The sequence below is a fragment of the Cygnus olor genome, chromosome 1 (genome assembly GCF_009769625.2).
Source record: "Cygnus olor isolate bCygOlo1 chromosome 1, bCygOlo1.pri.v2, whole genome shotgun sequence".
NCBI lineage: Eukaryota > Metazoa > Chordata > Aves > Anseriformes > Anatidae > Cygnus > Cygnus olor.
This window is the reverse complement of record NC_049169.1, coordinates 135,670,138-135,683,799: the sequence shown is the minus strand read 5'-3', so window position 1 is coordinate 135,683,799 and position 13,662 is coordinate 135,670,138. Positions and strand designations below refer to the sequence as shown.

The following is a 13,662-nucleotide window of genomic DNA, read 5'->3' as shown; positions in this document are numbered from 1 at the left end:
AAAAATTTAATGTCAATACTGCTTAAAGTGTATTTGACCTGTATGCAAAATAAGATTAGCTTAGTAAGATTAGGTTGTTTTCAAACTCAAAAACCAACCAACTTGACTTTGATAATACATGCAAATGATCAATCTGCAACACATTGCATAGATTTCTGACAAAACAGTGCAAATATTGTGCTGAAAGCTACCCTATAAATCAACTAAAAACCCCTTGAGTTTCAGACTGTCTTCACACCACAAGGCAAATACAAACAGCTGCCTTTTTTCCATAAACTGAAAAGAAGCTAAGAATTCTCTATATATGGGACAACAGCTGCAAACCATTCCTTTTGCTAACTGATGCATAACAATGGCATTGACATGGGTCTCAAAGTTAATAGATACTTTTAGCACTGAAGAAGAGATGCTGCAAAACCTCAAGGGAAAACCATACAGGTCTGAAACTATGAAACTGTAGACACAAATCATTATCTACCCATAAACAATAGACCAGCATATCACATATATAACTACCGAAGAGAAATCAAAACAAAGTCCTCATTAAATAAGAAAATTCAGTTAGCTATGTTTCTGATAACAGTACAATCAGGATCCAACACATTTAGCATGTTAACAAGTATATTTTAATCTACGGCAGATTGTAACAGAACACGATCACTCAAGATATACAGATTTTTTCAACTCTTTCTATTGACAGTTTGTTTAGTTTGCTTAGATTAACTCAATAAAGGACTGATGTTATAATCTGTTTTGGAAAGATTTCTTCTCACCCTCAGTTTTCCCTGTTCTTTCCCCTTCCCATATTTGCCATCTTAAACCTAAATGGGACCTTGCCCTAAATCTAGAATGTGCAGAACTTGAATTCCATGGGTCTCTAGGGATTAAGTTAGAGAAATAATACACTGCAGAACAGGAAAGTGTGGTTTTATTTTGTTTGTTTGTTTTTAAAGAGACTATTTCCTTACACACACATCTCCCTATTCTTTTCAATTGCTTTTGGGGTTCAGAGAGTAACTTAAGGAAATAACTACCAAATGTTTTAAGTTATTTATTTGCAGTCAGTAACTTAGTCTTGAAGTCAGGTTTTATTCACCTTCAAATAATTTTCCTGTTGTTGAGGTTTAACCTGGCAGGCAGCTAAATGCCACACAGTCATATGTTCACTCCTCCTGCCCCCGCCCAGTGGAATGGGGGAGAGAATTGAGGAAATAAACAAAACAAAACAAACTCATAGCTTGAGAAGAGCTTAATAAGACAGAACTGGAAAGGAAAATAATTATGATAAAGGAATACACAAAACAAGTGAGGCACACTGCAATTGCTCGCCACCCACTGACTGATGCCCAGGCAGTCCCTGAGAAGTTGCCACCCCCAGCCAACTCCCCCCAGTTCTATTGTCCAGCATAACCCCACATGGTATGGGATACCCCTCTGGCCAGTCTGGGTCAACTGTCCCAGTTGTGTCCCCTCCAAGCTCCTGGTGCACCCCAGCCTCCTCACTGGCAGGGCGGCATGCAAAGCTGAAAAGTCCTTGGCTCTGTGTAAGCACTGCTCTGCAACTACATCGGTGTGCTATCAGCGTTATTGTCATCCTAAATCCAAAATGCAGTACTGTACCAGCTACTAGGAAGAAAATTAACTCTATCCCAGCTGAAACCAAGACACCATTTCTTAAATCTTTCCTTAGTTTGAAGGGATTAAAAATACTAAAACAACTAAAAAACCCCAAACGAACAGAAGAAAACACACAAGAAACACTTATGACTGTTTTTGCATTAAAAGTCTTGATAGTAAATACCCAGCCACATCTTGAGTTGTTAAAGAAAAGCGCATTAAAACATTGCTGCTGACAATAGCTGTGAAAAGCTTCTAAAATGCTAAAAGCAAAACCCTTGTATGATATCCTGCCCTCTTAAAGAAAAGATGGATAATACAGTCTCTGCTCCCCACAGCCCCAGTCCATGAAACCCCAAAATCTTAAGAACCACCAGATTTTGACAGAGGCCCCACCGAAACACTAAAAAAGTGAAGCAGTGAAGCATATATATATACATCATTATGGAGAGCATATATACACACACACCTTTATTAAAGCAGAAATACTGTAGTGATACGCAGGCCGTTACAAAACCACTTGCAGCAGACAGCTGCTCTGTCAATCAGCCAACATAAGATCTCAGTTGCCTTTTAGAAATGCATAATTTACCTCTATCAGTTAAGAATCTCAATAGCCAAGGTGTTTGCATTAAGTTGGGGGAATTGAGATCTCATCACACTGTGTCAGGACAGAGGATTCTACACTTTGAAATGACTGCAGCTGCTCCCTCCACGCCCCCCCCCCCCCCCTTTTTTTTTTTTAGGTTAAGTATATGCCCATCATACTTCAGTGCCGTGCAGTTTTGAGGTCTCATTGACTCCAGAGATGAGAACTTGTTTGAGTATCAACTGTATTCTGTATGTTAACTTTGGAAATTATGTTTCTATTACTACTGTAGTAGAGAGAATCCTACCAACCTCAGTAAGGCACGTAAAGGAAAAATGCCCAATTTGCACTTATACTGGGACTGCACAGACAGAACAGAAAGCTGATATTCAGGGGTCCCACCAAATCCTGTGGCAGGAAGCGAAATCGGTGACTTCAGGTGGCAGACTAACTCCTGCGCGAACGTTACAGCCCCAGACGCTTTTATCTTCCTGCTGTCTAGTACTAAGATTAGTGGCAAAAAGGCTGCTGGGAATCTCATGTTCCCTTCATCCTGCTGAGAAGGGAACAAGAGACTCCCACCCTTACAGGTTGCTGTGGAAGAAGAAAGAAGCCTGGTCTCTGCACAGATGAGCCTACACAAAGTACCACCTTCTTATTAGATCAGTCAGACAACCCTGCCTGGGTCAGTATTAAACTATTAGTACCTTTCTATGCTTTTTCTGCACAGAAATTGCCTTGAGATTCAAAGCAAACATATGTGCAAAACCTTTAGGACTTTAAGAAAGCAAGCATCAGGCAGCGGTGCTGCCATGGGATACAGTTTTGATGGTGTTAGGTGGGCTCCTTCACACCAAACCTGCGCTGTAGATCGGAGCTCTGAGGCAATCATCCATCAGGGACTTGCTTGTCCAAACACCACAACCCTAAGCTGACGCCACCGCATATAGAAAAGGAAGAACAAGTCCATGGAGGGATGTTTTTGTTCCGACTTCGCTCTATGCGGCTGGAGATCATAGAGTAATAGAATCACTAAGGTTGGAAAAGACCTTCAAGATCATCTGGTCCAACCATCACCCTACCACCAATATCACCCACTGAACATCCTCAGGGACAGTGACTCCACCGCTTCCCTGGGCATCCCATTCCAATGCCTGACTGCTCTTTCTGAGAAGAAATGTCTCCTAATTTCTAACCTAAACCTCCCCTGGCGCAACTTGAGGCCATTCTCTCTAGTCTTATCACTAGTTACCTGTGAGAAGAGGCTTGACCCCCAGCTCCCCACACCTTCCTTTCAGGTAGTTGTAGAGAGCAATAAGGTCTTTCCTGAGCCTTCTCTTCTCCAGACCAAATAACCCCAGTTCCCTCAGCCGCTCCTCGTAGGACTTGTGTTCCAGAATGAAAGGTCATAATGACAAACTGGCACACAGCCAGCATGTGAGAAGGCACCAAGCACACAGGGATCAGTACCCTGACACTGAAAAGAAGTTGTAGAAACTATAAAACAAATTGAAATTATACCGTTTCTTTGGAAGCTGTGAAAACCTTGCTTTCAGCTGCACTTCAAGTCCAAAACAGTCACGTATATTAATGACAGAAAAATCTCTCTTTAGTTTTATTTTGTATCTTCTGTGAATACTGCTATGAAACATATTTCAAAACACCAGAAACAACATTCTCCCCACCAGTTATCCCAGTAGTAATGCTGATATGTGGTGGTTTGGTTTTTGGTTTTGTTTTTAAACACAGCTTCCTGATTCCTTTCATACGAGACAGAAATGAAACTGCTAACATTAATAATAAATTTCACCGAAATTTGCTCTTCGGAGTATCACAAATAGAACTAGTAAAGAATCAGAACCAGTACACATACGCTTCAACACAGTATTCTTGTCATATAGCAATCGTTACCACTTACCCTGACAACATCTCAAATATAAGAATTCCCAGGGCCCACCAATCCACAGCTCTTCCGTGACCTTTGCTTTGGATGACTTCTGGTGCAAGGTACTCAGGAGTGCCACAAAGTGTCCATGTCCTGGGGGAGGAAAAAAAAAATAAACAAAACATGATCTCTAACAAGATCTGAGAAGACTGTTGTGATGCTGTCCAGTTCTCCTGGTATAAAGGTGAAATACGGAAATTAAGAACTTCTTGGCTGCAGGAGACATCAGTGCGCTGAAGTTTCCTGAGTGCTATAACCTCTATACATTAGGTTATACATTGCTTTGAAATTATTAACAACAGTAGTTTTTACCCTGGAAGCAACAGACCCCTGGGACTACTTCTGACAGGCCCAGAAAGCTGCAAGATTATTGGCCACCAGGAAAGATTTTTGTTTAGAAAAGTAAAGGGAGAAGGGGGGAATAAAAAAGTAGTAGCTTAAATCAGTAAATAATGATTCCTTTTACAGTCTCTTATTAAGTAAGATGTTTTTCAAATAGTATTGAGATATAACCTGTTATCACTTTCACAATAACCATTATAAGGTAAATGTTTTATATTTTCAATTATTTAAAGGATTTACAAAGTGTTGATAAGCAAGTGTGAAATGTTATATTACCTTTTTTTTTTTGATATTGTTTAATGTCTTGTTTTTATTCATAGGTTTCTTATTAAAAGACCAGAATAAAAAAAAAAAAGTTTTATCGGTACTTAATTGAAATGTTTATTTCATATCCTACAAATTAATGAAACAAATTGAAACTAAGCAGTTCATGTTTACAAAAAATAAATTACAAACTGAAATAGAATATTCTGAGACTATTTTTTTCAGAAATGTGAACTTGTCTTTGTAAGAATACCAGTGGGGGATTTGCCTGGCTTCATGATCTTGACATTTTTAAATACAGGCTACAGAGAAAAAAGAGAAACTGATTGTTTTATTTGTGAGTGCAATGCGAATATATCCAAGGCATCAAACTGGTAACGTGGTCCTGAACAAATGCATTAACATGAATGGCAATCACCTTTAACAAGTAATACACGTCTTTCATCTTCCAGTTTTTCCTTCTACTGTTCTGCTCAACTTAAACCACCTACTTCCCAACCATAAGTTCATATTCAAGATCCATATTTGTGGCATATCAAACTATGAACTATTTTTTTAAAAGGTTTAATCAGAGCTTTTTTTTTTCCCCTCAGCCTTGATTCATGTACAAAAGTTTAGGGAACAGCATCTGTATAGTCAGTCAAAACTTAAAGACTTATGATGCATGGAGTTGAATTTATTTAGGCATGGTTTTAACATGGCAAAAGCAAAATTACTCCAGCTATACTGTCTCTGTTACTGACATACTGTGCATTCTAATGCTCCATAACTCTTTAAACTACACTCACTGGTGTAATGAATGAATCTTCAATTTCTATCATGAAAGGGTGGGATAATTTATATTGCTAGAAAACAAACTCATTTTTCAAATGGAGCATATTCAAGAAAAATTCTTATGTACAGTGCTGCTTTACACACTACTGCCATCTAGCAGTTGCTTAGATCATGACTAGATGATTAAGAAAACCAGCAAAACTTTGGTACCTTTTAAAACAAAACTGTGACAAACACTCCCTCTCCCCAATTTAAGACATCGTATTACAATCCATGATATAAACTGTTATTCATGATGACATAGCCTGCCCTGCAAACAAAACAGCTGCCAGCTTTACTCTTGTATTTGGGAAGCAAGGCTGTACAAATACAGCAGGTAAAGCAGGCACATTTGTTTTAGTAAATAAGCCAGGCACTTGGCAGGGCAATGCCCCACAACAGTCATCCTTTCCTTCCCCAAAATTAGTATGAAGGCATAAATTCAGCAAAAGTGAACTGTGTGGTGATTTTCATCCTTTTATCAAGGTCATTTAGATACAGAAATCTTACCTAATACTTGACTATGACTCCTAGGACCCATATAACTAGCTGGTGACAATGTAACTAAAATGAGCTTCTGTTAGGGGTACATAACATCTTTTTATTAAAGAAAAAGGAAAACTACAAATTGAGGAAAAGACAATATAACGTGAAGTCCCTAGCTTCACCAGAAAAACAAAGTTATTACCACCAGCAGGTCACCTACTTCCCTTAAATTTAATCAAAAAAAATGTTTACTAAATGCACATAAACTTGGAGGAAGACCACATTCTTTGTCAAGCTCTGTATTTGTACTGTTTGATCACAGCTTTTATTCCTCTTTTGTTGGTCAAGAAACAAGCTACTTAGCATTTTGAAAAATGCATAAAGTAAATTCTGTAGAAAAGATCAAATTGTCTTAAGTATTACTTTTATTAGCAGCATTTCATGACTGTCGCATATTCATCTTTTTGCAGATCATCCTTTTGCAGATAAATCATGAAGCAGAAAAATAGACTGTCTCCTTTGCAGTTGCTTGAGCTGCTACAAAAATTCCACTGCTCTGGGTTTTCAACATAAGAGCTGAAATCCAGGTAAGTAATAATTGATAAGGTTCAGCATGTAATTTTAAAACAAGGAAATGAAACAAAAGAATCTATTCTGGTCACAATATAAGCTATCAAATAACATTTATTGGACTTGTTAATAGCATTACCTGATAAAGTTAAAAGTCTGGATGGTTACCGTGTCCTACTGTTGCAGGCCATTTAGCCTCCTCCTCTGTAGTCCCTGCCAAGCTTCTCACACACAATCCAGAGATAATTAACACTGTCCTTTTTGGTGTTCTCTTCTGGAGGTTTCTTCATAATTATATTCAATGGAAATTCCTTTGTTTCCAGCCCTCAAAAGTTTGTTCTGCAAGACATTCTTGCTTCTACAGTGACACACAAGGCAGTTACATAAAAACAAGACTTGCTGTGTCTTGTTTTGTTTTCTATATTCTTTTGTGCAGAATTGTCATGAGGCACATCCAGTTTAAGAAGGAGTGAACGAGTGCCCCAAAAATCTTTAAGCTTAATCATGTCTCAAGTTATTAGTTTTTTTTATTTTGTTTGTTTGTTTTGGAGGGGGCAGGTGGGGATGGAATTTAAGCAATCTAAAATTAACAGTGAACAACATTACCCACCCCACCCCCCCCCAAAAAAAAGAGAAAAAAAAAACAAAAACGTGAAAATCGTAACTTTGCACTGAGTGTTTTGTAAGTTTTAAGTAATCTGTGCATGAAAAATGTAAAATTCTATGAACTTTACTTTTGTGCTTTCCTCTGAAAGGTCATTTGAGTTATACTATACTCTTGAGTTACTTGAGTTATCAGTGCTCTGACTGATAAAGTCCTTGTTCCTTCCAACTCTGTATTTTGCATTTTATATTATCTGTTGTACATTTAGAGGTAAAGCAGCTACAAATATAAAACTACTGTAGCATTCTACGTTTCAATTCAACACAAAATGACTAGCACCCCTACCTGACACACACACAAAGATGGGATGCAAAAGAATAAAGAAATGGTAGTGATAACTACCATTGATTTGATGTCCTGAAATTTGTTTGAACAAATTGACTCTTACATGGATTTATCTTCCAGATTGAAAAATATACTTTCATGTGAACTATCACCCTGCATAAATGGTTACTCCTGCTGTGCCTTAAATTCACAGAAATCCAAATTAAGAATAACCACTAAGTGGCAGCATCTACATCTAGAAGTAGGAAGTCATAAAAATTAGTAGGAAAATGTCTTATAAAGAGAGCCTCCTACTTTCTTACATCAGAGCTGCCTCACCCTCTTCCTGCAAAAAGTCATTTGATTTAAAAACTATTAAAAAAAAGAAGGAAAGCTAAAATTTATAAACCAATCTGCTTGCCCAGTAGGAACTGAATTCAAGCAAAATGTACAGATAATAAAACATCATGGATTTAAAAGAGAATGTTAGACTTCAATGGTAAACAGAACCAGCATATTTATTAGTGCCTGGCATTCTTCTATTGCTGAGGCAATGCAGTACTGTGAGCGTGTAACACAGGGATGCAACTTTTATGACCACCGTACAATGATTTGATCTGTCCTGATTTTTGCCTTCATAAGTGATCCAGTAAGAATAGGTCTCTCAGATCCACCTTCATTTCAATTTGAGCCTGTCAATTTCCCCCATATGCTGAACTGTAGCAAAAGCAGCATCAAATAGGTGAAACAGGCAAGCAAAAAGGATGGGCATCTATTTGATTCAAACAGTCACCCATTTATCTCAACTAGAACAATTGGATTGGCCTCTCTCATGAGAGGGTACTGGGGCATAACACCATACCTTGTCACGGCACTTTTCTAACATGACAGACTAGTTTATTTTCCCTTATTTTCAATGTAAGGGAACTTCTTGCTTCCTTTAATACACAACAATCCTGGTGGAGTAGTTCAAATGGAGAGAACAGAGAAAGAAATGAGGAGAAAAAGCTCTGCATTACCAAAAAGCTTACATACAATAAAATGGACATAAACCGATTTCTAAAATACTCTCCGCATTTTTCTGGTGAGTGTGTGGAGGTGTTGAAGCAGGCCTTATTTGTTTCAATCTAGATATTGCAATTTCATTTAGCAACATGTCAGTGAAAAAACAGTATCCAGTTGTAAAATGTTATTACTGCATTTCCAAAATCTCTCTAAAAGGAAATCTCAAGGACAGAGCAGTTACAAAATATATAGAAATTCAACTTGTATAGAAGATTATGTCCATTAATATATCGATATATACATCTCATTTTTTTCTCATTTTACTTTAACAAATTCTTTTTTTTAAACAAAAGGAGTGCTGTAAACCCAAACGCACAACTCTACTCACATAAAAACATTTTTCTACAGTAGCTTGTCTGTAATACTGCTCCTAATTATACCTAAGGTCTCATACTGATTTCAATAAAACCCATCTCCTTTATATTACAGGATTTGACATGTATGAACCACACTGGGAATTAGACGAAAATCGAGAGCGCTCTGAAATAGTTTTTTTTCTTCCAGCTATAATTATGTTTTCTGTACTAAGCCATAATAAAAACGTACTTACCTATCCACCAGTTTTTTAGCAAATCCAAAATCAGTAAGCTTGATATGTCCTTCTTTGTCTAGTAATATATTTTCAGGTTTTAAGTCTCTGTAAACTATTTCTTTGGAGTGCAGGTATTCTATTGCACAAATAATTTCTGTAGAGTAAAACAGTCCTGTGCTGTTGTTGAAACGCCCCATGTTGCGCAGGTAACTAAAAAGTTCTCCCCCTGGCACATATTCCATTAACATGTATAAGAAACGCTCATCGTGGTAGGTCCAGAATCTGTAATAAAAATATTGTTTTATTGAATAAACAAATTCTCTCTGTGATTTGCTTCAGAAGTAAATTTCTGTAAACTAATCTCTATTACCCCAAGTATGTACATAATACGTTTATGGTTCCTATTGTGCAAATATTAAAATCCCAAGAATCTAGCAAGATTATGTAAGAGCTGTTCAAGTAGCTAACTTAACTTGAAAAGTAAAAACACAGAGTTAAGAACGTGCACAGCACCGGCTTAGAAAGAACATTTAACTGACAGACTCCTTTGCTTTGTACCAAACAGGTATCTGCTAGGCACCTAGTAACTGACTTTGTATACTGCTAGTCTGCTAGGACCAGATGATTCTCACACACTTTATATTTTATTTAATGAAATATTGCCAAAGTAATGGGGAGGATGAGCAGAATCTGCATTTGGAAAGATGTTTATGACAGTATGTTCACAAAGAGGACACCAGAGAGCTCTCCTTCCCTTCTTGTACCCTTCCTACACAGTAATATACTACCCCAACTGAAGTGAGTAGTTTACTCACTTGTAAACTAGTAAACTACAAGTGTCAGATCACAATGCTTGCTCTTCTACGATATCTTTAACAAATCAATAGAAAAACAAAGCAGGATCATTTCTTTACCTCAGATCTAACCTAATGAAAATTACCTTCTGTTGCTCAGACTATTGCCTTTCTTTTAAGAAATACTGTGGTACCTTCTTTCCTAAAGTGCAGTAAAGAACAGCCAAGGAAAAAGAAAATCACTCCACGTGGCTTTCAAATGCTTCATTACAGAATACGGGAACCTTCTCTCCCACATTCCTAGAACTAAGCTATTCTTCTTTCTACCCACATTAACCAAGTCATACATCACACAACCAAATGTAACTTAACAATTCAGAAGGAAAACCGGTATTTGATAAAGCCTGGAAGAATATTTTATTATTTTAAAACAAACAGCTAATTATTATTATGACAGTCAAAAAAAGTATCTTCATCTACTTTCTTTATAGAAGAACGGAAGTTACTTCAGCTTCTAATAAATGTTCCTGTAGTATCACAAAAATGTACAGATCAAATATCTTTTTTTTTTTTTTTTTTGCGTCATTTACTAGTTCCTAATCAAGATAGTGAGTCTCAAGAAAGATAAGCAGGGCAAACTCAGCTTCCAAACCCAAGAGTGAGTTTTTGCTCAGTAAGACTTTCTTTCTTGATGCTATCACTAAGGCAACCAAACAAGACAGACTATTAGACACCAGCTACAGCTCCTCCATGGGTTCGAAGCATAACAGAGTGAGGCACAGGCTTTCTACCTCCTGTTACAGAGTCTTCAACATCACTAATGGCTACTGATGATGTTCACTGTATGTTTCTGGACTACATAAAAACTCTCTTTAGATGTTTTAAAGGAGTTAGGCAAAGTTACAGCTACAAGAAATGAAGAAAGAGGGACAGGAACAGGTAAAATGAAGCAAACCACGTACGTAAAAAAAATGATGTACAGGGGAGAGAAGGGGCAAAATCTGAAAAAGAATACAAGAAAAAGGGAAGACCTAGCTGTTGTATCACAGTATTTGTACTGGAAGTCACATCTTCAAGCACTGACTCTTAAGGGATTGTCTATACACAAAAACTGATGTGTTATTTATTATGTATGAAAAATGGAAAAAATAACTATTATTTGTAATACAGATTGCTTTGCGCTGTATTTTAATATATAAAGAAAAATACTACAGAAGCTGAGATTAGAATAACATATATGGTTCATGTAATTTTAAAATCTGGCTTCTCTATAGGAACTGTGGAAACTCTTACAGTCTAATAACTTATTTTAGCTTACAGAGCTATAAAACATGATTTTTATTAATTCTGATTTTCTTGAAAAAATTAAAGATACATGTTAAAATTACAGTGCCATGTGAACTGCTGCACTCAGAGTTATGATACTTCATTCAAACTTGTCAGTAAAGGTTGTATAGGAGTCTCCAATGACCAGCTGTTACAAGAGCACAAAACATTTCTAAGAAACAGTTTAAGAGAGAAGTAGATAAATAACTTCTCTGTTTACAGAAAAACTGATTCAGAACCTCCCTATACAATACTTCTTAAATGTAACAGGAAAAGGAAAAAAAAAAAAAAAAACAACAAAAACCTAACAATGTAAAGTTAAGGTACGGGAACGGTGAAGGTCAGAACTAGATGATGTACAGCACTACTTAAAAAATTCCCATCATAAAGGGCTACAAAATACAGTATTATGTTGCACTGGCCTACATTCCTTGAATTTGCAGCCAGAGGAAGATACTATCCATGTTTCAGGTGGTGACGGGAACACAAAAACCAGACTGTAAATAGCATGGTTTAAAGGCATTGAAGCAGAAAAACATTTTTGTCTCTTTGCTGATCAACTACAGACAAAAATTTAATGATAAAAACACAGGTATTGAGTAGGAGAGGAGCAGGCTGGAAAAACCCTCATTGTCATCAAGTCAGTAGTAACTGTCCATGAACGTTTGTTTAACATAAAGCACACAAATATGAACATGACTTAAAATTTAAATAGCTCATTCCAGCTAGGTTGCTTTGAGTCTCCTTTGCCAAGGGACACAGACAATTATAAGAGCACAGCTGATGCAGCATCACATAGAGCATGTCAGAAAGGGAAGAGAGCTAGAAGGCAAGAACAGTTCCTTTGCACATAAATGAACTTGCATTTGAATTGTGTCTTTCTGTTGCCAACTTTAAAATCCAGCATTTTGGAAATAAGGCAAAAACAAAAAAAACAAGAAAACTTAATCAGTTTGGATTTTTTGACCACTGCTTCTGTATGGACACCAATCCTCATGACCCTGTCTCACTTCTCACACAAGTTTCTCTGTTCCCACACTTGCTGCACTGCTCTAGATGCATGGATGTGCAGTTTTTTCCTCTCTCTTTTCTAAAATAGAATTTATGTACGTAAGTATACAAATAAAATCCTGTTCCTCCTGTCCTGCCCATATTTTAACCAGTCTAACCAGATGTACTCTCATCTTGCTTTCCTGCATGCATCTCAAACTTCACATCCCTTAGAACTCATCTTACTGATATTAAGCCACATGCAGGATTTATGAACGCTAGCTGGAAACTAATAGCATCATTATGCTGGAAAAAGCAACAGCACGCAAGGGAAAAAGCCTCCTCCTCAAGAATTATTCTAGAGTTCATTCTGATAAGCTAATGTTAACATTACTTTGTTTTTCCCTCACTTGAGAAAATCTCTATTGTTGTCTGAAAAAAAAAGAAAAACTAGAGAGAGAGCATAAAAAGCTTGTAATAAATTATTGCTTAAATGCTTAAATTGTGGTTTTTGTATTTACATTTTTAGTTCTTCCATAATAAATATTTTACTTTGAAGTCTACTTTAGACTAGATTACTTAACAGAAATTAAGCATTTGTTGTTGGTTACGTACACAAGAACTTGCAATAAGAGTCTGGAATGCTTAGTTTTAACTGCACTTCATATACTACTTTAATAAAAAAACAGCAACTTACAATCTGATCAAAAATGGGTGATTGACCTCTTTCAAGACTGACTTTTCATTGTGCACATGTTGTTCTTGCTTCAGTCGAATGACATCTGGAATGCTCATTACTTTCAGTGCAAAGTAACGTTTGGCCATTTTTTCCTTCACAAGATGAACACGCCCAAATGTACCTGTGCCTGAAAAGTTGAAGAAAAAACATCAATGTATTATTTAAAAAAAAGCGATTTGCTAATTAAAAACCTACAGGACCTCACTCACATTTTTTCATAATCAATATTACATTTTTTTAGTTGCTCCACACTGTCTTCCTTTGGAATTTCTCAAATTTTAGTTATAATGGTGTAATAACAATAGCGATACTGTGATACTGCCATTCTTTGGATAGATACTGGAAGCACTTCTTGCCAAGAGAAGTGGTCCTGAGAAAGGGTAAGGAAGATCTAAAAAAACAAGTCAGTAACAGAGAAGACTCAAATGTAACCAAAATAAATGAAACATGCAAAACTGTTCTCAAGTATAGAAGAAAGGCTGGGAAAAATCTTAAATTTCAAAGATCAGTTTTAATTTAGGTAGGAGCAGGGCGTGTAATCTCAGACTCAGAAATAGCATTCAGCTTATCCTATATATACACACAGCACGTGGCATAAAGGGAAAAAAAATCATCACTGACCAAGAAATTAATGTTCAATTGTAACAGATTTAAGTTATTGT

The 13,662-nt window shown here is 36.7% G+C and overlaps 1 protein-coding gene and 1 long non-coding RNA gene across 3 annotated transcripts in view; one reads left to right on the top strand and one right to left on the bottom strand.

Annotated features, from left to right (window-relative positions):
- The window catches only part of PRKX (protein kinase X-linked), a 59,518-nt gene that overhangs the window by 16,605 nt on the left and 29,251 nt on the right, over window positions 1–13,662 (bottom strand). Inside the window, exons 1-4 of one of the 2 annotated variants that reach the window (XM_040534269.1) lie at window positions 13,210–13,234; window positions 12,959–13,127; window positions 9,170–9,433; window positions 4,125–4,244 (exon numbers count right to left, since the gene is read on the bottom strand). In XM_040534269.1, coding sequence (XP_040390203.1) covers window positions 4,125–4,244; window positions 9,170–9,433; window positions 12,959–13,127; window positions 13,210–13,219 — 563 coding nt within the window. In that variant the 5' untranslated portion in view covers window positions 13,220–13,234. Of the gene's footprint in view, window positions 1–4,124; window positions 4,245–9,169; window positions 9,434–12,958; window positions 13,128–13,209; window positions 13,235–13,662 lie in introns of those variants that run through there. The other variant, XM_040534261.1, reaches the window with a different exon arrangement.
- LOC121058565 lies at window positions 3,608–9,159 on the top strand. The gene is made up of 3 exons (XR_005814243.1): window positions 3,608–3,783; window positions 6,527–6,643; window positions 9,049–9,159. It is a non-coding gene; the product is annotated as an uncharacterized LOC121058565 (long non-coding RNA).